This window comes from Typopeltis vanoorti, chromosome 21 (assembly GCF_054136105.1).
Source record: "Typopeltis vanoorti isolate ZY-2024b chromosome 21, IOZ_Tvanoo_1.0, whole genome shotgun sequence".
Taxonomy (NCBI): domain Eukaryota; kingdom Metazoa; phylum Arthropoda; class Arachnida; order Uropygi; family Thelyphonidae; genus Typopeltis; species Typopeltis vanoorti.
The window spans coordinates 77,101,209-77,128,619 of record NC_143569.1 but is presented as its reverse complement, the minus strand read 5'-3'; the positions used below and the strand labels follow the sequence as shown (position 1 = coordinate 77,128,619).

The window sequence follows — 27,411 nt, the reverse complement described above, 5'->3', positions numbered from 1 at the left end:
TAAGTCAGCAGTTAGAATTGAAGGAAGATGGTTTAATGTTAAATCTGGTGTCAGATAAGGATGTAATTTATCCCCTGTGTTATTCATTATCAATATGTATCACATTATGAAGGAAAGTGGTATTAAACATGATATCAAAATTGGAGATGTTATTGTCAGCTCTTTACTTTATGCAGATGATGTTATACTTCTATATAAATCCAGTACAAGTCTGTAAAATTCCCTAACTAAGTTGAATAACTGTTGCAATAAATTTGGTATGAAAATCAGCAATAACAAGACAATGAAAATATCAAGTAGTGGAGAACCTATAGAACAAGTGAAGCATTTTAGATACTTACGCATTATTTTTAGTGAAGTGGTAAATTAAATATGGAAATAGACAACAGAATCAACAAAGCTGGTATGGTAGGAAGTCAACTGAATAAATTTATATGGAATAAGGTAGAAATTAATCAAAACACTATATTAGCTGTATACAAGACAGTTGAAACCAATTTTAACTTGTGGATCTGAGAGCTGGGTCAGAAGTAAAACACTTCACCAAAGACTAGAGACCACAGATATGAGAGTCCTGAGAAAGATTAGGAGGCATAAACAGATGGCATCAATGGCAATATCATATTAAAAACGAGGATATTAGCAAAGAACTTGACATTGTTAGCAGAGCTAATCTCCGGTGCTATGGTCACTTAAACAGAATGAGAGGAAAGATTAGCAAAACAAGCATCCTCTGCCAGGTTTGCAGGAAAAAGACCAAGATATAGGTGGATTGATACAGTAAAGAGTGCCTTAGAAGATAGAAATATAAGATGTGATAATGTTGGAGTCTGGATAGGTAAGAGACTGATTTGGAAGAAAATTTTAGATAGGAAGTTAGTAATGATGTAAATTTTTCATGTAGTACTATCCTGTACACCCCTTGATTGTACATGGCAGGAATTTGATGATGAAGATGACGACAAATTGTCATATCTGAAGGGCCGATTTGTCTATGTGCAGGATGAAAAACCCGAGTTTCCGGGAGAAAAAACCCTGCTACCTCCATGTGAGATCGGCTAACTCACCTTCGATTGAAAATCGTCCAGATAAAGATTCCTCCCGTGGTGATGAGAATCGAACTTAAGCCCATTCCAATCGAATGGCGCAATGTATACCGTCGTTCTTCCAATTGCACTACGGAAACCCTTATAACAGATAAAACTTGTTTTTATATTAATCTCACCCACAAAAGCCTATTATAGTCTATAGTACATTAGAATTAGTTTTGCAGATGGAATAGAGTTTAGATAACCTGGAAATCCTAATATAAGAGACCAAACATGGAAAATTTTTCAAGCCTGTACTTGTATATATTATATGGGAGATTTTATATTGTAAAAAGCCAAAATGAACTTAAAATTAAATATTTTTAAAACAGAATTAAAAGCCAAATAAGGTTAAATAATTTAATAAAATTGCCTGATCAGTGCAATAAATTATATAGTGCACATGATGTGTTTTAGTTGCTGAAATGTAGTGCTTTACATTTTGTAACGGTAGGTAGCTGCACCTACTGAATGTTGATCTTATGTTCAGAATGCAATTTAAATGATTTTTTTTTTTTAAATACAATGGGCTTCCTCAAAAAAAAAAAAAAAAAAAAAAAATCATGCTAGTAAGTAGATTGATTGACATAATCAGCAATAGCAAATTTCACTAACTCTGGTGATCTAAGGATTAGATAACTGAGTATTTAATTTACTGGAAGCAAAAATAAAATGCAACTTACTGTGTAGTGTGTGCATGAACGTGTATGCAATCATATGTGAACACCAATATATAGCAAATTCATAACAAGAGTTTACACTACACAGAAAATAGGTTCTTATAATGAATGCTTCCAGCAATTGAATATCTGAAAAGATAATTAAATACCATATGTAATTAAGTTACATTAGTATTTATCCTGCAGTAATTTAATTGAAATTGCATATGTTGTATTCCATAGCAAAAAATATATTCATTTTGCTAAAAATATTACACTCAATCAAAAAATAAAATATTTATGCAAATTCTGCAATAAATTCTGAATATGTTATAGAGGTGAAAAGAGCAAAACTAAAAGAACATATGAAAATAAATATACTGCCATTTATTAAATGTGACTGGTCATTCAGAGGAAGGTATAGCAGAGAAAAGAAGAAATGTGTGTGCATTTGAATTCACTTACTTTATATTGTTCAGTCATATTAGAAAGAATAAAAACAAAAAACTGTAATACCATTGCCTGCGATAATGATGGTAACCAACAGTATCAGTGTGGTACCAGCAGATGTTTACTTACCATTAATTTTTCTTTAGAAACATAAAAAAGTTAAATTCACTTGACCATGATTTTTCAAGATATGCAATTTTTTTTTTTCAAACTCTAAATCTCTTTTAAGTTGAAACCATGAAATTTGATGCTATCTATTAGTGACAAGTATGCAGCTGGAAGTAAGCACTGAACTCGTAAGATGTCCTAATAAAATAAATATTAAGCAGAAAGTATACAGAATATACATTTTTTTAAAAACCCATCAAATTCTGATCCACTTTTTGCATATTTATGTATTAAATTTGTTTTTGATTTCAGTCAGTAATAAAGGGAAATAAAGCAACCTTTTCCACTTCTTATGTAAGTAAAAGATACTATGTGGGTAGAGACAAAATAAGAGACATGCAACAAAAAATATTCTATAGTCACACATGTTAGAGCGTGAGTGACTCATGAGGTTGTGTCACTCATGGATTTGGAAGTGGGTGGCTAACGGACAGGTATCAGAACGTGGTATGCAGGGTAGGGGGAGAGGGTGAATTTGCCAGATTTAAGATGACCATTAGGGTACCCCTGGGATTAATCCTTGGACCACTGTTGTTTAATCTATAAATCAATGATAATGGGAGGAGCCTGAGGAGATGCTAAATTGTTTGCTCATAATGCAAAAATAGGCAAGGCAAAGCAAATCAGAATGCTATTGATATACAGCATTTACAGGGTGATTTAAATAGGCTGGATGTTTGGGTAAATGATAACGGCTGTCAATAACTTTACACTTACCATATTCCATGTTGGTAAGTGTAAAGTTATGCACTTTGGCATGATGTGATATCTAACAGCATATTATATTGGTGGGATCATGCTCGGAGAAACTGATGAAGGTAGAAATCTTGGAATTACAATGGATAATTGTGATGTTGAAATGAACATTGACATGGAAGGCATTTGCCTCTTTATACAATTGCAGCTGGGCTAATGTGTGTAGATTTGCTCTCCTGGGTTCCCAGGGGATAAAAGGCAATGGAAAGAGTACAAAAAGGAGAGTTACAAAGATAATATTGAGATTCTGGAATGTAGATAATAATGAAAAATTAAGAGTAAGTGGACTGCAGATACTGGTAAACAGGAGTTAAAAAAAAAGTGGGGGGAGGGGGTTTGTGCAGTTAAGAAAGGGATGAGAGCTAGATATTTTCACAGAATGGTTAATGAGTGGAATAGTTTACCTGTTGAAGTGCTGAGTGCATCTAGTGTGAATGAGTTTAAGAGAAGGTATGTTGAGCAGAGCTAATCCAGCTAAGGTGCAAAGCTTGGACATACTACTTTTCTTTTAAAGTAATCACCTGCAAGGTGAGTTAAAAAAAGACAGGTAGTATGGCCAAGTATGAGGACATGCACTTTGGGATGACAAGATCACAGGCAGTGCAAGTGCACTATACTAATGGAAATGAACCTTGTAGGAAATTGATAAGGTCAGGAAGTTGGGAGTGACTGTGGATAAGGAGCTGAGGTTTTAGAGGATAATATTAGAAAGGTGGTCAGAACAGACATATGATTATGTGTTGTTGATGAATGCATTGACAGGCAGAGATAGGGAGGTTATAATTCTCCATTATAGGGTTTTGACAAGGCAATATATACACCACTGTGTGCAGATCTGATCACCTAGATTCCAAGGGAATGAAGTAGTGGAGAATTGGCAACTGACTTGGATTATGGTAGGCTAATAAGAATACTGTGAGAACGTATTGAGGATCCGTGGCTTAAAAAAAAAAAAACTAGTTGTTAAGCAAAAGAGATGGCATATGACAAAAACATATAAGTTATTAAAAAAGACATTTTTCAATATATGGAATGAGAGGGAGAGAGAGCATGGGGATATTGAACACAGAACATAAAACAGAACACATATGATATTTTTTTAAATATTCAAAGTGTATTTAGTAATTAGGTAATATTTTTAAGATACATACTAAGAAATTATGTATCGCTCTCAGTTCGGGGCATATTATTTTCTTCATCACTATTAGTTCCAGACATATCACTTTCTTCAACCTTTACTGCATGACTGCTGTCTTCTGAGTCACTGTCTATATATATATATATATGAGATCATCCTCAGTTCCATCCATGGGATTGCTGATTCCACATTTCTTGAAGGACTTCACAACCACCTCTTGCTTGACTCCATTCCACGAGTTTAGAACCCATTTGCATACCTCAGTAATGGTTGCTTTACTGAGGTTCCTGTCGGTGTCAAGTTATTACCTGCTTTTTGCAACCATTTATTCCATTCTTTTTTCATCAGAGCTTTGAAGGGCTTGTTGATAGAAATATCTAGTGGCTGTCTGATCTCTAAGTCTGCCAGGAATAACTGCTAGCTGTATTTGCAAATCCACTGCAACCCTTTTTGTCTTTTCTGTTAAATGTGCTCAGAACTGATCAAACACAAGCAGAGCTGGCCTCTTCAAGAGCCCTCCAGGTTTGCCTCTTCTGGACCAAATCTTTGCAAACCAAATAACCATGATCTCTTCATTCATCCAGCTGTTCTCATGAACTTGGACAAGAACGCCAGGTGGTATGCTCTCTTTAGGATACATTTTTTCTGTTAAAATGAGCATAGGAGGCAGTCTGATACCATCTGCACAGCATGAAAATACAGCAGTATAGTGTCTTTTCATGACCACTTTTGATTGCCACTGTTTTTACCCCTTTCATATCAACAGTTCTGTTGGAAGGCACATCAAAATTGAGTGGCATCTCATCCATGTTTGCAATCTGACTTGGTTCAAAAGCATATTTTTTCCAAAGTTTTATGACATAGGAGTAAAGCTGTCTGATTTTATCCTCATAAGCAAGCTGGTGGCATTTTCTGGGCAACTTGGTTTGTGTTCTCATGGTCAACCCTTCTCTCCTCATGAAGTTGAAGTACCATTTTGCCTTTCCTGTGAAATCAACAATGTTCATTTCTCTTGCAAACCTCTTTGCCTCATATTGAATAATCTTGGTTGACACACATATTCCACTCTGGTGCTGCTCCATAATCCAAGTCTTAAGCCTCTGCTCCAAGTTTGGCCATTCTGCTGGTTTTCTTCTTAAGGCCCTCTTCTTTTTTGGCACCTTGAGTAATTGTTCTTCCTGTTTTCTCTGTCTAATCATCCATAAGCTCAGTGGGAGGAGGTCCAAACTGTCTCTCTGAAGCTGTATTTCCATGTTGTTTTGCATAATTGATAACTTAACTTGAATTTTGAAGAATACGACAATCGTTTTTTATTTTCGGACATTTTTATGGGCTAGTGCTCAAAATATTGTTAATGCCTTAACAATATTGGTTTATTCAGAATCTGCGGTTAATGACGTCAATTGAGAAAGTTAACAAAAGGCTAGTGATTGGCGGAAGTCTGTTCACGGAGACAAGGTACCGGCAGTTTCGCCACGGCAACTGCAGGTCTCTCAACTGGTTATACATGGGGGTCGTCTTATACCCCCATGTATAAGACGACCCCCAATTTTTGGTCTAAAAATTTTAGAAAAAAGTATTGTCTTATACACGGAAACATAAAGTAGTCTCATCATGCAATTCCCCATTTTGCTGTTTGCCTCTATTACTTTATTTGAAACTGCCATCATTCAAGATTATTATCTTGGTATTTCACGTTGAGTACTACATAGCTCCTTCCTTTCCCTTATCATTGGGAAATATTAGAAGAATATTACCAGTTTTTTTTTCTTTGTTTTGCTAACACACCAATTATACTTCTTAGTATACTTCTCTAATTTCTCTTTAATGTAGTAAAAGCAAGTCAGAGAGAGAGAGAGAGCACACCTTGGAGTATGTTATATGCAGACAATATTGTACCGTGCATGGAAACAAGAGAGGAAGTGGAACAAAAGCCAATAAGATGGAACAGAGTATTAGAAGAAAGAAGGCTGAGAGTTAGCAAAAGAAAAACTGAATATCTGGTGTGTGGTCAAAATGTTGATACTGAGGAAGTTGTAGTGCTGAATGGAGAGGTCATCAAGAAAGTAGATAAATTCAAATGTCTGGATTTAGTAGTGTGTAGTAAAGGTGAAGTGGAAAGGGAAATCAATAACAGAATTCAGGCAGGATAGAAGAATTGGAAAGAAATATAAGGAATTTTGTGTTATAGAAAAGTTCCAGTGAAATTGAAAGGAAAGATATACAGAATGGTAGTGAGACCTGCTATGTTATATGGATTGGAGACACTGCCTATGAAGAAGTCCAATGAAAGCAAGATTAGTGCTATGGAAATGAGGATGCTCTGATGGTTGTGTGTGGAGTAACAAGGAAAGATCAGGTGAGGAACGAACACATCAAAAGGTACTGTAAAGGTGACTGCAATTACAAAGAAAATACAAGAAGCACAATTAAAATGATATGGACATGTAATGAGGCAAAATGAAAAATACGATGGACGAACTATCATGATGATGGAAGTACAAGGAGGAAGAAGAGGTGGAAAGATAATGTAGAGGAAGATCTGAAGGAGAAAAACCTGGACAAAGATGTAGTCTATAATAGAAACCAGTGGAGAAGACTCATCAGAAACAGTGACTCCCATATAGAAATGGGAGCAGCTGAAGAAGTATACGTCTCTAATTTTTCTTACAGGTTCCACTTATCTTATGTTAATGGTGCCTATCTTGAATTTTGCTGATGGTGAGTTGAATTTGTTCCAGTAGCTGACTTTCACTGCTCACAAGGATTCCCTGATGACAAGATCAGGGAGTTACTGAATTGAGTGAAGCCTCAGTCAGCATGATATTATCAAATTATACCATCCTTGTCTCTGATTTAAGCCAATACAGAATAAAATTTGGTAAGCTAAATTCTGATTTTCCAGCCCATTTTCATACATTCAGTATCCATGTAGATACCTTATTAGACTGCATCACAGTGAAAACTAGATATTATGTCAAAAGCCCCAGTCAGTTCTCTGCATTCTGTAAAAGGCCATGTGTGAAGGTCTCCTCCCAGGTTATTGTAGATCTCTTGAGGTGTTTGCTACTATCCAAAAAAAGTTTATATGTATTTTAATCTGAAGCTTAAGGAAGCAACACAGTGCAAGTATGCATGTGTGGGGAATAAGTGCAAGAGAGAGGGAGAGCATTTTGAAATTATCTCTTACCTTCCAACATAACGGTCGATAGCCAGATTCATCTGGTATTCCTATAATAATAATAATAATGCAAAATAAATGAAATCATATGTTTATACCGATAATTATGTATTTAAATATGTTAATATTACTTCTTACTAGTTGCTTATTAAAGAAAATAATCATTATTCATAAAAGAGCAAGCGCACAATTGATTTCAGTAATTCTTTTTCTCAATAGATTTTTAGTTTTTGAAATAACTTTCTAAGAATTTCCTAAAAATATAGATATTCAAGTCATTAACTAATTTCTTATTTCTGTCAACGCTTAATTTCACACACGAGTACAGCATAGGTTTGTATACAGCTGGCTATATGGACAATGCCTTTACTTTCTGATAATCAGGCTGTGAATTTCAATCCTAGTGTGATATGGTTGTTTGAGACTGTCATTAAATGATAATTGATTTTTGTAATTTACACCTGCTTATTAGAAGCTTCAAGTCAAAAGATACCATGTGCTGTCTAATAATGGATTATCTAATCTAACACTTAATGTACCACAGTAGTAACATGCTATCGGTTTACAGCCTTATTTTTCTTTCGATATTATTTTAAAATATTTTTGAACAATCTCCTACTAATATCAGTTTTTTTTTCTGGTCATTTGTGGTATCAGTATCACTTACAAGCCTCCATGGAGTCTGAAGAGAGGAGGTTAAACACCCTGACCACAATTACTACCATACCTCGCCTTGAAAACATTCAACACTGAAGCACTCACCACCAGCCATGCTAAAAAATCTCCTTTAACTGAGAGGAGACCTTCACATAGCCTTTAAAGGAATGCGGAGAACCGACCAGGGCTTCTCACCTAATGTCCAATCCTCACCTTCTCCTGGTACACCCTGTTGGGTATCTATCTGGCTACTGAACGAATGAGGATGGGTTGGCAATTTGGGATTTAGCTGACCAAATTGTATTCTTATTGGCATAAACCAATATAGAAAATGGTTGGTACAACATGACAAAATTACATGCTGGCTGGGACGTCGCCCGGTTAAACAAGGCCCCCAGTTGTTTTCACCAGGGAACCAGGGCGAACAGCGAAAAGTCAGCTACTGGAACAAATCTGAACGCACACCACAACTCAAAATCACCAGAGTTAATGATAGGTACTATCAACATAAGAAGCCTGAATGGCAAAGAAATGGAGCTAGCTGAGGAATTAGATCGACATAATAGGGGGTGACTGAAACAAAAAAAGACAAAAACTGGTGAGATCTTTCTGAACAATAAATACAAAATGTTCTATTCAGGAAATGACAAACAAGGAAAAGAAGGAGTAGCCATAATATTCAACACAAGATACGAGGCTAATCTTCTTGAATGGCAGTCAGTCTCAAGTAGAATAATGTGGGCAAATATGAGAATTGGGAACTGGACAATGAGACTTATTTGTGCCTATGGTCCCACAGAAGGTTCTACTAAGATAGAAGTGGAGGAATTTTTTGAGGCTTTAGAAAAAGTAACTGACACAATGAAAAAGTTTTAAGGAAAAGTTGGTACTTGTTGGGGATCTAAATATCAGTGTAGGAAATGATTGGGAGCCATACAAAAAATATTTTGGGAAAATTTGGAGAAAAGAGCAAAGCTAATAATGGAAAATATCTGTTGGATTTCTGCTCAGGACATGGACTGGTTATTGCTAATACCATGTTCCAACATAAAAATGTGCACAAATTCACATGGAGAGAAGAGGCTAGGAATAAGAAAAGTCTCATTGACTATGTTATTGTTGATAGTGATGTTTTTTCCCTGGTGCAGGACACCAGAGTGTACAGAGGATTTGAAATTGGAAGTGATCACTATTTAGTCTTGAGCAGGATAAAACTGAATTTCGTATTGAAAAGAATAACATGTAAGAAAGTTTTAAAGCAAATAAAAGTTGAAAAGCTATCAGATGTGAACTGTAGACTAAAATACACAAAGATTATTGAAGAAAAATGAAAGAGTTTGAGAACAGGAACCAAACGTTGGAGATTCAGTGGTAAGCCTTAAAGAAAACCATGATGATTCAGCCAGAGGCATGTGGTGAGGTTGTCTGCAAGGATAGAAAAATCAGAACGCCATGGTGGACACAGGAAGTTAAAGAGGCAGTGAAAGAAAAGAAGAAAGCATATCAAAAGTTCCTGGCAAATAAGTCAGCTTGTGCTCTTAGAGAATACAGAAACAAATGTAAGAAAGCTAAACAGTGTGTAAAACTAGCTAAACAAAAGTCATGGGAAGACTTTGGCAAGAACATAGAAAATAAATATCAAGAAGGTGGTAAGATATTCTGGAGGTTGTTGAAGAAGCTTAGGAATGGAGGAAAGAGTGCTGTAAAAGGAGTTAGAAATGATAAAGGTGAAATGAAAATGGGAGAAAAAGATATCCTTGAAGTATGGAGTAATTACTTTGAAAGGCTGTTAAATGAAACAAGCAGTGATGACAGCACAGTGGTAAAAAACACTGACCAGGTTGTAGTCAGGAATACATATCCATACTTGAAGTAGAAAAAGCCATCAAAGGCTTGAAATGTGGAAAGGCAGCAGGAGTAGATGATATTCGACCAGAAATTCTGAAATATGGTGGTATAAAAGTCTTACAGTGGCTGCACTGCATAGTTCAGAAAGCCTGGACAGAAGGACGAATTCCCAATGATTGGAGTAGAGCTCTAATAGTACACATATATAAAAAAGGGAAATAAAACTGAATGTGAGAATTACAGAGGTATTTCCCTACTGAGTGTTCCCGGTAAGATTTATGCCACTATACTTGAGAAACGTTGTGAAGAATTGTGGAAGAAAAGCTTGGCAAAGAACAAGCATGATTCAGGCCAAACAGAGGCTGTTAGGATCACATCTTCACTTTATGACAAGTAGTTGAGAAAGCATGGGAATATAACAACGATCCGTATTTAAGTTTTGTCGATCTGGAAAAGGCATATGACAAGGTGCCAAGAGAGAAGCTATTCAATACGCTACAGTTATATGGTGTCAATGGGGTATTATATCAAGCAATACTTAGTCTGTATTTGAGTTGTAAGTTGGCAGTTAGAATTGAAGTATAGGAAGATGGTTTAATGTTAAATCTGGTGTGAGACAAGGATGTACATTATTCCCTCTGTAATTCATTATCTATATGGATTATGAAGGAAAGTGGTATTAAACATGATATCAGAATTGGAGATGTTAATGTCAGCTCTTTGCTTTATGCAGACGATGTTATACTTCTAAATAAATCCGCTACAAGTTTGCAAGAGTCCCTGACTAAATTGAATAACTGTTGTAATAGATATGGTATGAAGGTCAGCATTAAAAAGAGAAAGACAAAGACAATGAAAATAGGTAGAATTGTTGAAAATGTCAATTGTGTTGTGAATAGGGAACCTGTGGAACAAGTAAAACATTTCAGCTATTTAGGCACGATTTTTAGTGAAGATGGTAAATTAAATATAGAAATAGACAACAGAATCAGCAAAGCTGGTATGGTGGGAAGTCAAATGAATAAATTCATATGGAATAAAAGAGAAATTAGTCGGAACACTAAATTAGCAGTTTTTTCCAGACAGTGTTCAAACTAGTTTTAACTTATGGATCTGATGAGAGCTGGGTCAGAAGTAAAACACTTGACCAAAGACTAGAGACCACAGATATGAGAGTCCTGAGAAAGATTAGGGGCGTGAACAGATGGCATCAATGGCGATATCATATTAAAAACGACGATATTAGGAAAGAACTTGACATTGTTGGCATCCAGGAATGCATTAGCAAAGCTAATCTCAGGTGGTATGGTCACTTAAACAGAATGGGCAAGGAAAGATTAGCAAAACAAGTGTTCTCTGCCAGGTTGGCATGAAAACGACCCAGCGGAAGACCAAGATATAGGTGGATTGATACGGTACAATGTGCCCTAGACGACAGAAATATAAGATCTGATAATGATAATATTAGAGTCTTGACAAGTAACAGACTGATTTGGAGGAAAATTGTAGATAGGAAGTCAGTAATGATGTAAATTTTTCATGTAGTACTATCATATCCTGTACACCCCTTGAGGGTACATGTCAGGAATTTGATGATGATGACTTCCTTACTCACATGATCATTGTGCAATATCTAGGGATGGCCTCATTCTCCAATCATCCTGTGCAATAATTCCCCTATATCTATCTGACAGGTTCTTTTCACCAACTAATATCGACATATAATCTCTCTCTCTCTCCTCCTCTTATCTACCAAGCTTTACAGACCAACATTCCAGTCTCAAAACAGTCTCAGCTATGGGTAGTTCTTTAATGTTTCCTTATCACCAATATCATCAGGTAACCAGATCTGTGCATAGAAATCCAAACAAGAATTAGTGCTTTATACAGCCACCTTATTTGTACTTATCAGGATTCTCTGCATTATAGGAACAATTTTCTAGGCAAAGCAAAGTTCCTCCAATACGCCAAACCTCATTCCATATTTTGTGGCCAAAATGCATAACTTTACATTTAACAAGATTGAAGTAACATCTCCATTCTTCAGCCCAAAGAACCAATCAAATCCTACTTCAACATCATATCAGAAGTGCCTTACATTGCTCTTAATTTAGCATCTTCAGCAGACAACTGAATATCTCCTTTCACACCTTGAACTATATCACAGATATACAAATTAAAACAACAGTGTCCCAGAAGAGAATCCTGTGGAACTCCACTCATCACCATCCTTTTGTAGGACACTGCATCCCAATAAATAATTCATTTGTTCCTTTCAGTTAATCAACTATCCCTGTAACCAAATGATTATCCATCTCCAACCAGTTCAATATCAACAATAGTTTATCATGTGATGCTCTAATCAAATGCTTTAGCAAAATCCGGATAAATTGCTGCATAAGCATCTCCTGTCCAACACACTAGTCATCCTATTATAAAACGAAACCAAAATTATTATTATTACATGACATCTCCAAGGACTCATCGTGGGAGGGCATTCTACTCCATTTTGCCACACATGCATCTAAGTGTCTCCCTACTATTTAATCAACATCATCTAATGCCCATCAACAGTATTTTTTATCTGTAAATTGCATGTGTTCTGAAGTCCGATTTGCCTGCATGATAAAAAATTCTGCTATAAAATTTTATTATAAAATGGTACTAAAGCAATCCCCCTTCCCAACAAACATATGCTACTTCTCTTGAAAGATATCCATTCTCATCAATCTAGCTTTGTATTCTGTCTCTAACCAGCCTCTCCCTCTCCAACACCTCACTCACTCTCTCTCTCACTCACTCACACACACACACACACACACACACACAAAAATTCCAAGTCAATGGTAGTGACTTGGAATTCTCCCTTATACAGTGACATCATTTCTCCCTTCTTTCTACTCATCTGGAACTGTTCCTGTTGCCATACTCTTGTTGAACAACCAAGTCAAGGGCACTGTTAGCTCTTTTGCACATTCCCAACAACAATCTATTCATGGTGATATACCATCCAGTTACTTAAATTCTCAACATTTCAACTGCGAATCTTCTGTCATCCTTCTTACTACTTGTAACATTCAACATTACTCTTAACCTCACTAGATGAAATACACTAAAAAAGCATTCATTGAACATTTTCACTTTATCTTCAGCAGATGTGATCCATTTCAATTTCCAGAAAGTTCTCTATATTCATCCTTTATTCTACTAGTAACATAACTAAAATTCTCTAGGGATTTGCTTTACTGCTTCAACAAATCTTTCATATGCCAATTTCTACCTCACTACATTGTCACCTTCTCAGCTTGTACCTTACACTCCTAATGCTGCTGAAGAGTATCGTGTTCTTCATATCTCTTCCATAACATCTTTCTCAGAATCTTCTACATAATTCTATGATTCATTCATTTCATCTCTACTTGATTTATCCTCCCCTTACCTTAGGAATACAATCTGAAAATGCCATAGGTAATGATTTTGGAGACCAGGTCCCAAGCACTGCAGATTTCTTTCTCCTTCAATTCATTAAGCCACATCATGTTGCCAATCTGTCTCGTTAATTTATCATAGTCCCCTGCTTTGTAATTCCACACATCTTTTCTCCATGAAGCTTGTATCTGCCTAGCCACTCCTCACATAAAAGTCACATGATCACTCTCCCCAACTAGTGGCATCGCGGTAACATCTACTATCACTGTATGAGACAACAGCATAACATCTCAATCTAATTATCAAAAAACATTTATGTGATTATCTTATCTTATGCATTAGCAACATATTATGTGGCTAGAAGAAACTGAAAATACTATAAGATTATTGGAAAAAAATGCAGTATTTTTCAAAAATATAAAATGCATGGAACAGAGACATCTTAAAGCAGGGGGTCTTCAACCTTTCAGACAGTGCGGATGGCATTAAAAATTTCAGTGAAGCCTGCGGGTCACTAAGCTATACTGTGGTATTTAGAATTGTAAGATGCTTTCCAGATTCACAAGGAATGCTGAGCATTTGATACTTTACATAAAATCCTATAAAAATAAACAAACTCAGCTTTAAGAGCATAGGCAGGAGTCAGGTTCATGATAAGTAAATACAATCAATACTTGAAAAAAGATAATTTAATGAACATTCATTTTTTACACTGTCAATGGGCAACTTGGCAATGTTTTTCCTTGACCAGCTTGTCGATGTTGGCATCAATGTTGGAAGTTGCTATGCGCAGAATATTCTTGAGATGTTGGTCAGTAATCTGAGTTCTTGTCTTGGACTTCACATGCTTCATTCTGGAGAAGAACTGCTCACATAAGTATGTGCTTCCTAACAAAGCGCACATCTTCAAAGCATGCTGGCAAAGATTAGGGAATGTGTCATCAAAAATATAGTCTTTGTAAAATGTAAGCAGGGGCACATGAAATAATTTTTCTCTCAAAGAAGAGTTGTTTTGGAGTTCAAGCAGCTCCATTTGTACTGAGCCTGGCATTTCAGCAGCATTGACACTGAATGGCACTGAAAATAAATCTAAAGAAGACTGTTAGTTATGAAAATCATTAAATCTCTCTTCAAACTCACTTCACAACATGGCAAATTTTGTAGCATATTCATCAAGAGATGAACGGTTGGATTGAGTGAGAAGCCAAAAATGAGTTAAGTCTTTTTTTGCGAGTTGTGCCTCCCAAAGTTTGAGCTTGATCACAAAAGCTTTGATGTGATCAAACAGAATGTGCACCAGTTGATCTTTGGATTGGAGCCACGTATTTAGGTTATTCATATGCAATGAGATGTCGGTCGCAAAGGCAAAGTCTGTCATCCACTTCGGATCATTAAATTCTGCAATCGGATTCCTCTTGGTTTGCATGAACTGCTGTATTTCGCTCCTTAAGTCAAAGACTCTTTTAAGAACCTTTCCTCTGCTCAACCAACGCACATCACTATAATAAACAACATCGCTGTGATCTGCTTCGCAATCTTGGAATTGATGATGATTCAATCCTCTTTCCCTAATAATGTTGACGAGAGTCACAATAACTTTCATGACATTCTCAAATCCAATAGTTTTCGTGCACAAATTCTCCTAGTAGATTAAACAGTGGTAACAAACAAAATCTTTTCCTTCTAGTTCCAGTTCTTTCCGTAGCAGCGCAACAAACCGTTAATTCTTTCCCACCATAGCAGAGGCACCATCAGTTACCACACCCTCGAGATTGGTTAAGCTGAGGTCGAAAGGCTGGAGTGTTTTCTTGGCAGTTTCAAGAATATCAGTGCCTTTTGTCGTTCCTTTCATAGGTATGAGAGCTAGCAGTTCTTCTGTCACATTGAATTGTTGATCAATGACACAGATAAAGATAGCCAGTTGTGCTGTATCCTTTACATCTGTGCTCTGATCTAAAGCAAGTGAATATGACGTAAATTCGGGCGACCATTTTTTTTAAAGTTCCTTCAATGTCGTTGGCAAGTTCTTCACCACGACGTGCTATAGTTACCCCAAACAAACTCGTTTTTTAAACACTTCCTTATTATTTACAAAATATCCCCAGCAGCGATGAGACACTCTTTCACAAACTCTCTGTCCAAGAAGGCTTTTGATTTTTTAGCAAATCAAAAGCCTTCTTTCAGCTATTACATAACTTACTTTGATGCACACTTCCCTCTGCCTTTTAAACATACCCTGCTGGCATTTTAAATCAATTTGGAGACAGTTCACTTGGTCCACATGAAGCCGCCCTTGAAGGTGATCGAAATTGGACGCACGCTTTGTCTTATAGTTTTGTTTTATATTGTATTCTTTTGATACTGACACTGACTCACAACAAATTAAACACAATGACTTATTGTTGATCAGCACAAAAAAGTACAAATTGGTCCACATTTCATTAGAAACCCAACAAGAATCACTTTATTCTTGTTAGGTTTTTACTCATAGACACCATAGTGATGGAAGGTGAACCCAAAAAATGATCCAAAATGGCCGTGTAATGGTTATTATCCACAGAACATGTCTCACACTAATGAAAAAGTCTGACAATATAAAAGTACAACAGGCTATGGCTGACATGACGAACCTGCGTGCGCTTATGCATGAATATCACACTGTTCACGACTGACTGTGGATGAGATCCTCTTGTATTTATATGAAAATAATGAAGTATTGAAAACCTTCAAGATGTATCTGGAAGGCACTAGACAGTGCACTCGAATGAACTACTGCTTCAGCCATTAAGCCTATTAATGGTATTCGGATATATTAATGAAGATGCATACAAGAAAAAGAATATGGAAAATTATATTGGCTTGAATAGCATCTCTGGTCTTCAACCAACAGGCTGCATTTGAATTCCACTACAGCATGGATGTTTGTGAATGTTTTTAAGTAGTAGATTGTTTTCATTACATGGTATAAGAATAGCCACCCTGCTTATGGAAGTCTGAAATACTCAAAAAGTAGTACCATGTTTAGTTTCTGGAGCAGTGTTTTAGAATTGATTATTTGGTCATCCATAGCTAATGTGCTATAAGTTTAAATGGTTGAGAAATAGGAAAGAAAACAGAAAGGAAAAAAAGAAGGTGGAGTTGGAAAGTTGAGGAAAGGGAAGAGGGTTGGTAACAGAGAAATCTTAATTACCCCATTAAACTTTCTCTTTTCTTTTCCATTTGTTAGTATACTAACAATGACAATCTGCTAACTCCTCCTATATATATATACATATCAGGGCCAAATATTCCAGGTGTGCAGTGCTCATCCATGAAGTATCAGTATCACCAATATTATATTTTTGCATTTATTCCCATTAAAGACTCCCAATTGTTTGCAGACTTTGCACGATTCCTAAAATTGAACACAATATACTAATGCTTCATTGTCCTCTTCACGAGGGTAATAAAGCATTAGTGTTTCATGAAGAGGGCACTTTTCGATGAGTAAACATTGCATCACATTCGCGTTCATAGCTCGGGTGTGCTTTCAAAATGCATACACCTTTGAGCCCTTCAAAAAGATGTAAAGAGGGCTCACAGCAGGTCAAATTCTTAGCGTTTTAGTATTTTTAAACCACTGAGAAGGCGAGACTGGGTGAGCTAACATTTTGAGCTCACCCAGCACCAAGTGGCTGTGATTGCTTATTGTGTCAACCAATCCAAACGAATGTTGTCACTTGTCATGAGTTGAGCACTTTTCTGTATTACAAACAGCTGTTACACATGTTTTCTGGAACTGAAAATTTTAAAGTGGATGTTAGGAAAAAAAAACTAAATGTTTCTCTTGCTATGCACCTGTTGAGGTTGCAAAGTTTTTTAACGAGATAGAGACATTTTTAATCTAGTCTTCGGAAACAACAGAGAATAAAAAATATCTATTCCTGAATAAAAATGAATATTTTGTGTATTATAAGACATTGATCTACAACAAAATACCAGCATATGTGAGATTGATAAGAGAGAACTGCTGATACTTAAAAAAAATGAATGTAGGATTCTCAAAAGTGTGGATAATTCCGATAATGATCGGATGTTATGTATACCGAGTCTCAGTAAACAAAAGAAATTTCTTGGAAAACAGAGTGAAATATACACAAACCAGAGAAATACACATAACATGGGCAACAAATTTTACGAGATGATTTGCTGCTCCATCAAACGATATTTATTCCTGCCATTCTGTCTCCTCGTAAGTTTTTTTTTTTTAATTATGCCATCATAAATTCACTTATTCATGCCTAGATTTTATAGGATCATGCTATTTGCTCTACCCAGCAACTTATAGGACACATATCACAAATGTTAATTATTAATAATTTGTTTATCATTAATGAAAGTATTTCTACTCACACTTATTCTTTCTTTTCATTTCCTATTCCCATGTCTTATAAATGATGGTTCACATATTTTCATCTTTGAGTATTTCAAATATACCAACTAACTATAGCATTCTCCTTCATTGTTGTTTTCTAATAAATCTTAAAACAAACAGATTGTTCCCCCCAATTCTACGCATAAGTATTCAAAGTTATCCTGCAATTAACTGCATTGGACCAATTAAGATGAACGCTGATGCGCTATGCACTCTCAAAATTTTCATGCATCAATAAAAATGCAATCATACGGTCATGGGCATCTGCAGAGGGAGGGGGGGGGGCAAACAGGGAACTCCCCCCCCCCAAGCTTGAGTAAAAAATTTCACAAATTAAAACTGTAAAAGTGATTGAGACATGTAACCTTAAACCCTTGACCGTGGAAAGCTTTGTCTGTCTTAAAATTTTATTGAGTTGGCCTGTTTCAGCCCACGGTGGGATAGCCATAGAATACGTTTTATTGCAGCAATAAAACACGTATTCCTGTTTTTGGTTCATCTTTTTCTGATATGTGAACAGCGAGACCAGTTCGTTTGCCCTCTGTGTCTAGAGTCACTGAGTGAAGTGCAAATTGTAAATTTATAGTGAAACAAATTTAAACAGAAAAATACATTTTAAAAAGGTAAGTGTATGTAATTGAATATTATGTTACTTGTTAGTTTTATGATTTTTTTTTTGCTTTTAAACTGAAATAATTTAATTTAGGATTAATTAATTAGTTGATTTTTAATAAAATATGCCGGTCATTTTTTTATATACGAAATTGTGCTAAAAACTATTAATTCTGAATACTTTTTTTTCCCCAATAATTAAAGATCATTAAAATCGATGTAAAATGAAAATAATGTACTGTATTTATAGTTTACATCGATAAATAATTACATCAAAAATGCTAAAAAATGTTTATTGATGTAATTATTTGTCTCCAAGCTTTGACACCCCCCCCCACTGGAAATTTTCTGCGGTTCTCAGTAAGATCTGCAAAATACCCCTCTACAGCTGCAATCACCCTCTTGATTTGAAGAAAAACGATGACCAGCGAGGAAGAGTTTTAGTTTTGGGAAGAGAAAGAAGTCAGAGGGAGCAAATCTGGAGAATAGGGTGGATGTTCCAACAATTCATAGTGCACATCCCTTAATTTTCCCATTGCCAAAACACACCTTTGTGAGCAGGTGCATTGTCTTGATGAAAGATGATTTTTTTCCTTCTGCAAATCGGATCTTTTCTCACGAGTTTTTTCGTCTAGTCTGGTTAAAAGATCGGAATAATATTCCTCGGTTATTGTTTTACCCTTTTCAAGATAATCAATAAACAAAATGCCTTTAGTATCCCAAAACACTGATGCCACGACCTTTCCTGCTGATGGAACAGACTTTGTCTTCTTTGGTGCTGAACAACTGACTTGTGTCCAGTGTTTTCACTGCTGTTTGGATTCTGGTGTGTAATGGTGAATCCAAGTCTCATCCATAGTAATAAATCAATGCACAAAATCAGTTTTATTCTTGTTAAAACTCCAAGCACTGTTCAGAGATTTTCATGCCAGTGCATTTTTGATCTGCTCATTCTAATCAAGAAACTACTTGATAGAATGACCTTGCAATTTCACATGGATGCTTATGACAGATGTATCAACTCAGAAAAAAAAAAAAAGCTTGCAGATAGTGTTGCCATCTATGGCAGAGGCCGAGAACGTTTCTGACAACCCTTGTGTGTGTACACACACACACACACATAGCAACTGCCAGTATCCTGAACAAAACCTTGTCTTCTGTCAGACTAATCTGAAGTAAAATAGCCTTGCTACTAGTATAATTAATACAGGTAGTACCCTGATCTGTTTTGACCTACATATATGAATATTTAGATCCAAAAATAGCATATGGAATACTACCTGAAAATATCTTGGAATACTAAGAAAAAAAAATGATGAGGGACACAAAGTAATAATTATCATCTTCTGAACTTAAAGTATGATAATAGTACTACTCAAATGATAGAAGCCTCAAGATCTTTCACAACCAACGATTTAAATACTGATCCTACTTCACTCCCACTTTTGATAATGTTCCAATTTTCCTTCAAGATCAGCTTTCTCCTTTTGGGTTGACTATCACATCCAGTTTATCCTGACACAAACATATTACATATATAGCCTCTTCAACCTCTGAAAAGCTTGTTCTTTTCTGTTTTTTCCATACTTTATTCATCAGATTCAACCAATATTGGAATACTGTTCCCACATTTGGGGCAGAGAACTTAAAATCTCCCTAAGAATTCTAGATGATATACACAAGCAGGTGATCTGCCTAACAGGTGACCATTTCCTCACAGCTCCCTCTAGTCACTATCCACAGGTCCTATGTTTTTGCACTATGGCTTTTCTATAGGAGGTTTTTCTTCGAACCATGTAAAAACTAGAGCAGCAACTGGCCAACACTCATATACTGTCCAACTTCAAAAATACCAAACAAACTTATCTTCCAGATGAAAAGCCAAACGGCTATATTTTCTGATGAAGTTAATTAAATTAAGAGGATAAAAATCCCTTCTTATTTTACAGCTAGTATGCGAAACTCTAAGATCGAAAACTACGATCTACAAGTTTCATGCTGAAGAACTATCGGCGAATCCAAGCGTAAGTGACCACTTGGTAGTACAGCACCAAGGCAACTCGAAGCAAAGGTGGAGCAAGCTCCCTCACTATCCTTGATATTTTCTCATAATGTGAAAACACAGCTCCTAGGAGATGTAATACTGCTTTACATTAAGAGGAGAGGTCACTACCCAGACCGGTTTCAACCTTTTTTGAGGTCTCATCAGTGAGTAGGTAGACCTGGATGATATAAGTTTAAGTGAAAAGACCTTACATACCTTCACTATATATGAATGCCATAGTGGTGTGTTCATATATATTATATATCATATTATAATTAAGATGAAAAGCCAAAACGGCTATATTTTCTTGCGAAGTTAATTAAATTAAAGGAATAAAAATCCCTTATTATTTTACAGCCAGTATGCGAAATTCTAAGATTGAAAACTACGATCTACGAGTTTCATGTCGAAGAACTATCAGCGAATCCAAGCGTAAGTGACCACTTGGTAGTACAGCACCAAGGCAACTCGAAGCAAAGGTGGAGCAAGCTCCCTCACTATCCTTGATATTTTCTCATAATTTTCGCATACTGGCTGTAAAATAATAAGGGATTTTTATCTCCTTAATTTAATTAACTTCACCAGAAAATATAGCCGTTTGGCTTTTCATCTTAATTATAATATAATATATATGGGCACACCACTATGGCATTCGTATATAGTGAAGGTATGTAAGTTCTTTTCACTTAAACTTTGATATCATCCAGGTCTACCTACTCACTGATGAGACCTCAAAAAAGGTTGAAACAAGTCTGGGTAGTGACCTCTCCTCTTAATGTAAAGCAGTATTACATCTCCTAGGAGCTGTGTTTTCACATTATGAGAAAATATCAAGGATAGCGAGGGAGCTTGCTTCGAGTTGCCTTGTTCCATCTTTGCTTCGAGTTGCCTTGGTGCTGTACTACCAAGTGGTCACTTACGCTTGGATTCGCTGATAGTTCTTCGACATGAAACTCGTAGATCGTAGTTTTCAATCTTAGAGTTTCGCATACTGGCTGTAAAATAATAAGGAATTTTTATCTCCTTAATTTAAACCAACTCTATAAGAAACATATCAATAGATTACTTCTTTCTCCATACACATTTAACCACAAGGCAATGTTAAGTGCCATATGGTTAAGTGTGTATGGTTTTCACCTTTCTAGTCATTTTTTATACAAGTTTTGTAACTTCGATGCAAGCCCAACTAACATAATTTGTCAGATTATATTGTTTCTTTTAATAAATTTATGTGCAGAACTATGTGGTTTCCATGCTGGAAATTAAATGAAGATCTGCTAAATTACAGAAATGCTTATCATCATCATAGTAATCAGAAAATATTCAAGAGGAATGCAAACAGAAGTATATACCAATATTTCAGATAAAAAGTTATCAAAAGCCTGAAATGTGAAAGACAGCTGAATAGATATTTGACCAGAAATGCTCAAATATGGAGACATAAAAGTTTTTCAGTAGCTATACTGTATAATTCAGAAGTCTGGTCAGAAGGTTAATTCCAGATAATTGGAATAGAATTCTTATAGTTCCCATCTATAAGAAGAGGAATAAAGCTGATGAGAATTAGAGGAATTTCTCTATTAAGAGTGCCAGGTTAGTTTTATGCAAGCATACTTGAGATGAGGCTAAGAAAAAATTGTGGAAGAGAAACTTGTAAAAGAACAAGCCAAATACGGGTTGTCAAGATCATATTTTCATTTTAAGACAAATAGTTGAGAATAAAATATTTTAAAAGGAACACATGTGTTAGATATATTTCATAAACACTTGGACAGCTAAAACATGTAGAAAAGTATAGGCATTTATTAAAAAAATCCTAAAAAACTCCACTATATTTTATCCAATGTAACATGAACATCAGGGATGAAAAGAGATCAGTGACTATATTCAGAACATGAATCTTAAGTTGTATGTCATGTATCATGTGCTCACTAGCTTGTGTCTTGGTCATAACTGAGTTGACAGAATGCACTATCAGAATTCAAAGGAACATTCATAGTAGTTTTTCTATTTATCTACATATCAGTACAAGAGACTTCAATTTTTGCAAGCAGATTTCCCTGAAGACATTGCAAATGTTTAAATTCACCATCAATGCAGGCTATTTTACATAGCAGAATAAGTTGCTCAAACAAATTGAAAGGAACAGGGATGGGCAATCCTATCTCACCTGCTTTGGTTAATACTATTTATTATTAAGAGAGAGACATCAATGGAGGCAGGAATTTATTGAGGGAAGCCATACTATTCGCACTAGCTGTCATACCTGTTCTTGAATTCATTCAAGCTACTTGCATACACAACATCCAACGGCAATCCATTCCAATCATGCACTACTCTATGACAGAAAAATCTAGCCCTAACTCCTTTCTTGACAGCATTCATTCTCAACTTTCATGGATGCCCTCACATCTTTCCCAACCCTCCATAAAATGAAAAATTCTATCTACTGAAATTCTGTATAACCCTTTCAGAAGTTTGTAAGTCTCAATCATATCACCCTGCTTTCTACTGTTTGCTAGTGTCTGCAGTGAACAAATTCTCAATCTGTATTCACAATTGTGATATCATTTTTGTCACTCTCCTTCACTCCCTCCACCATATCAGAATCAACGGAAACCAGACCTGTGCGCAATAGTTCAAGTGCGGTCTTATCAAGGCCTTTAAAGAGGCAGAATGAAGACAATCTTATTATGAAATGAACCTTTACATGTCAAGGTTTGTTTCAGTATTGCTGTTATTCTCTGAGTTGTATTAACAATTTTTGCTATATGAACCTTGAACATCAACTTCCTGTCTACTAAAACTCCAAGATCCCTAGCCTCATCAGTTTCTTCAAGCATAATTCCACCAATGTAATACAACATTGGAGTATTAGGTTGGTGGATCTAATCACGCCAAAGTGCATGACTTTACATTTATTAACATTGAAATGACAGCTATTTTACATGCCCACAATTCCAACCTATTCAAATCATTTCTGCAAGTACTGCATATCAGCAGCACTCCTGATTACCCTACCTATCTTTGCATCATCAGCAAATAGCTGTGTTACATGTCAAATCATTCCCAATGTCAATAATGTACAGATCAAATAATAATGAACCAAGCACTGATCCTTGAGGCACACCACTAGTTACCTTGAACTTTCACCCCCCCCCCCCCACATACCACTTTTTGATATCTGTCAGTCAGCCATCCTCTTATCCATACCTTCTTCAAGTGTAATCCCCTAGAAGGAGGTTGGCAACCATGTCATGGATACCAATAGTTTATAATCCAATCCCATATTCTCCAATTTATGCAACAGTGGAATTACTCCATGCTGTATTCTGTCAAAAAGCCTTAGTAAAATCCAAAAGTATGATGGTGTATCCATTCCCTTGTCTAATTCAGCAGCAACATTATTATAGAATGTGAGCAAGATGCTGAAACATGACCTCCCTTTAGTAAACCAATGCTGTTCATTGAAAAATAGAGATTCTCTGTTAACTCATTTCTGAATGTGAACCCTAACCAACTTTTCCAAAATCTTCACCACCATTCCTGAGATACTGATTGGTCGATAGTTGGATACATTGGTCTTTGCACTACCTTTGTGCAATGGAATTACCATATATTATTTCCACTCCTGTGAAATCTTCTCTGTTCTGAGACTCAAATTATATAGCCTGGTCAAGGTGATAGACAGTTTAGCTGAACACTCTTTTAGCATCAGTTCCTATTGCAAAATTCTTATTCAATTTGTGCAACAGCTCTAGTACTTCTTCCTGATCCACGTGAGTTTCCTCATATGGTAAAGAGGTAGTGGCGAGTTCAATGTTGCATATAACAGGTGATAGCTTTTAGCAAAATGTCTGCTCATTAGTTGAACAATCACTTCTGCATCAGTCACCCACAAAACATCTGCATTGAATAGTTATTCCTTCAAATTCATTCTTTCTTTTACTTGCAGCTTTAATATAAAATTCTTTGAAGTTTTCTTTAACTTGCAGAGCCAGTTTCTTTTCATACTCAGTATGCAGACTAAAAGAACGGATACTCAGACTTAGCTTTCTGTATAACACTTGACTCTTCTGGCCTGCTGCTTATAATTATCATAACTGACATCATCCTTATGCAAATGACATTCCTTCCATATCCTCATCATCTTTTTCTTACGAATCTCTTGCTTAATTAGATTACACACCCATTTCACTCCTACTCTATTTATTCTTTGAACTCCAGGGATGCATTCTGATATTGCATCATTTAAGATTTTTTTAAACACTTCCCATGCACTGTCGATATCCTTCTCATCCAATAATTGATACCATGACACAGAACCCAGCATATCCCTCAGGTGGTCATAACTTCCTGCTTTGTAGTTCAGCAAGTAACCTTTTCTGAAGGGAATATTGATAAACTCAGCCACTTCCCAAGTGGGTAATGTATGATTGATCACTGTCACCAACCAGAGGCAGAATAGTTACATCTTTAACTGAAACCCTACTTTTAACACTATAATCAGATCTAACACTTTTTGACCTCGAGTTCCTTCTGTCACATGCTGCTTGAGGAAGTTGTTTCGCAGCGGCTCAATAAATTCAGTTTCATTCTTCTCATGCAATTTCATAGCTACCCAATCAATGTTAGGATTATTTAAGTCCCCCTTTATGATTACTCTTTTTGCACCCATCGTATTTATTTGTTGATTTCTTCGTCACTAGCAACTGATCCACAAGGCCTGTAGCAACACTCCAATGTATGTTTAATCTTCTTAGACAACCTCACACCCAGATGGCTTCAAACTCACGGCCACATGAAAAATTGTTACTATTTTATGAAATATACAGAAAACTAACTCTTCTGTATCATTTTCTTTTCAGCCTTGTATTTGATTTTGTTTTGTTGATAATGCCTTTACAGTCTGGTCCCATTCCAAGATGGAATTACTACAATTTCTAGATAAATACTAGCTTCAAAAACCAACTTAGAAGCGCCTTCTTTTCTACTATCTAACAAGGACATGTTACCACTTTTCTCCTTACCAGGTGTCTATCAAGTGTCCTGTTCATGCTCGCTTTGTTTCTTTGGACAGACTGGGTACACTGCTAAAATTATAATGCAAAACCATCAAGAGTACATTGCATTTTTAGAACCAGACAAGTCAGGACTGGCTTCAGATGCAATTGACAATAGACAATTCTTTGGAACCAGATCATCATCAAATTCCTGATATGTACCCTCAAGGGGCGTACAGGATATATTACAGAATGAAAAACTTACACCATTACTAACTTCTACAATTTTCCTCCAAATCAATCTGTTGCCTGTCAAGACTTCAACATTATCAAATCTTATATTTCTATCTTCTAAGGCACTTTTTACTGTATCAATTCACCTATATCTTGGTCTTCTTGGTCCTCTGGATCTTTTTCCTGCCAACCTGGCAAAGAACACTTGTTTTGCTAATCTTTACTCTCCCATTCTGTTTAAGTGACCATACCATCTGATACTCGGCTAACACATTCCTGGATGCTAACAATATTAAGTTCTTTCCTAATATCCTCATTTTTAATATGACATTGCCACTGATGCCATTTGTTCACTCCTCTAATCTTTTTCAGGACTCTCATATCTATAGTCTCTAGTCTTTGGTCAAGTGTTTTATTTCTAACCCAGCTCTCAGATCCATAGTTAAAATTGGTTTGAACACCGTCTTGTATACAGCTAATTTAGTGTTTTAACTAATTTCTCTCTTATTCCATATCAATTTATTCACTTCACTTCCTACCATACCAGCTTTGTTGATTCTGTTGTCTATTTCCATATTTAATTTACCATCTTCACTAAAAATCGTGCCTAAGTAGCTGAAAAGTTTTAATTGTTCTATAGGTTCTCCATTCAAAATGCAGTTGATATTTTCAATGCTTCTGCCTATTTTCATTGTCTTTGTCATTGCTGACCTTCATACCAAATCTATTACAAGAATTATTCAATTTAGTCAGGGAATCTTGCAGACTTGTAGCAGATTTATAACATTGTAAAAATAATCATATTAAAAATTCTGAATATTTTTACGTATTAATTATGCTTGTTAGTTTTTGTTTTCATACACGCAGTGTCTACACTTGTGATGTACTCGTTATGAAAATGTTATATTAGAAGTAACATGTAAAGAAGTAAAAATATTGAAGTACTTACTAAACTGATTATTTGTGTTACTTATAAGAAAGTTTGTTGTATTTTAAAATGTTGAATTTTGTGTTTGTGAAAGACTTTCTTTAGCGCTGATGGATACAGCGAGTCAGCCATTTTATTGCAGTGCGTAGTTTCTGACTTTTGTGAAGTGCGCATGCTCCCGGAGAGAACTTGATGTGTGATTGACAGCTGACAAGGAAAGCGTTGCGTATCCAAGTTACAGTTGTAAACAAGAGAGCGTTCGGAAAGTTTTTAGAACACTGGCCGAGGAATATTCAAGTTGGAAGGAACTTGATTTTTTGTGTGCGGCAGTCAAAAGAATTTTCATAATGTATTCCGAAAAGGGAATAGTGAAAATAATAGGTTTCAAGCAGGAATAAGTAATGAATAAAAGGGAAGTCTTGAAACTATAAGTTTTATATAAATTGGCCGGTAAATATTCAAGTTAGAAGAAACTTGATATTTGTTTTTGTGTGTGGCAGTCGGAAGATATTTTATAGTGTATTCCGAGAAAAAGGAATAGTGGAAATAATATGTTTCAAGGAGAAATAAGTAATGAATAAAAGGAAATCTTGAAACTAAGTTTTTAAGGTGGAATAAGTTAAGACTGTCAATTTAGTATTGTGAATGAAAGGAGAACTTGTTGCTTACATTCTAAAGTGAATGTTTTTCTTAGAGAAAATAATGATAAGGAAGTTTTATAAGTATTAAGAATGCCTGAAAGTGAAAGTTTAGAAAATATATTGAATTAAGAAGATTTTTAGGTATTAAAAGGTGCCTGATC

The 27,411-nt window shown here is 35.7% G+C and overlaps 1 protein-coding gene across 1 annotated transcript in view; it reads right to left on the bottom strand.

Annotated features, from left to right (window-relative positions):
- LOC150095001 (TBC1 domain family member 13) overlaps window positions 1-27,411 on the bottom strand; it is a 247,989-nt gene that overhangs the window by 180,294 nt on the left and 40,284 nt on the right. Inside the window, exon 3 of the mRNA XM_090411093.1 lies at window positions 7,450-7,490. Coding sequence (XP_090267219.1) covers window positions 7,450-7,490 — 41 coding nt within the window. The remainder of the gene's footprint in view (window positions 1-7,449; window positions 7,491-27,411) is intronic.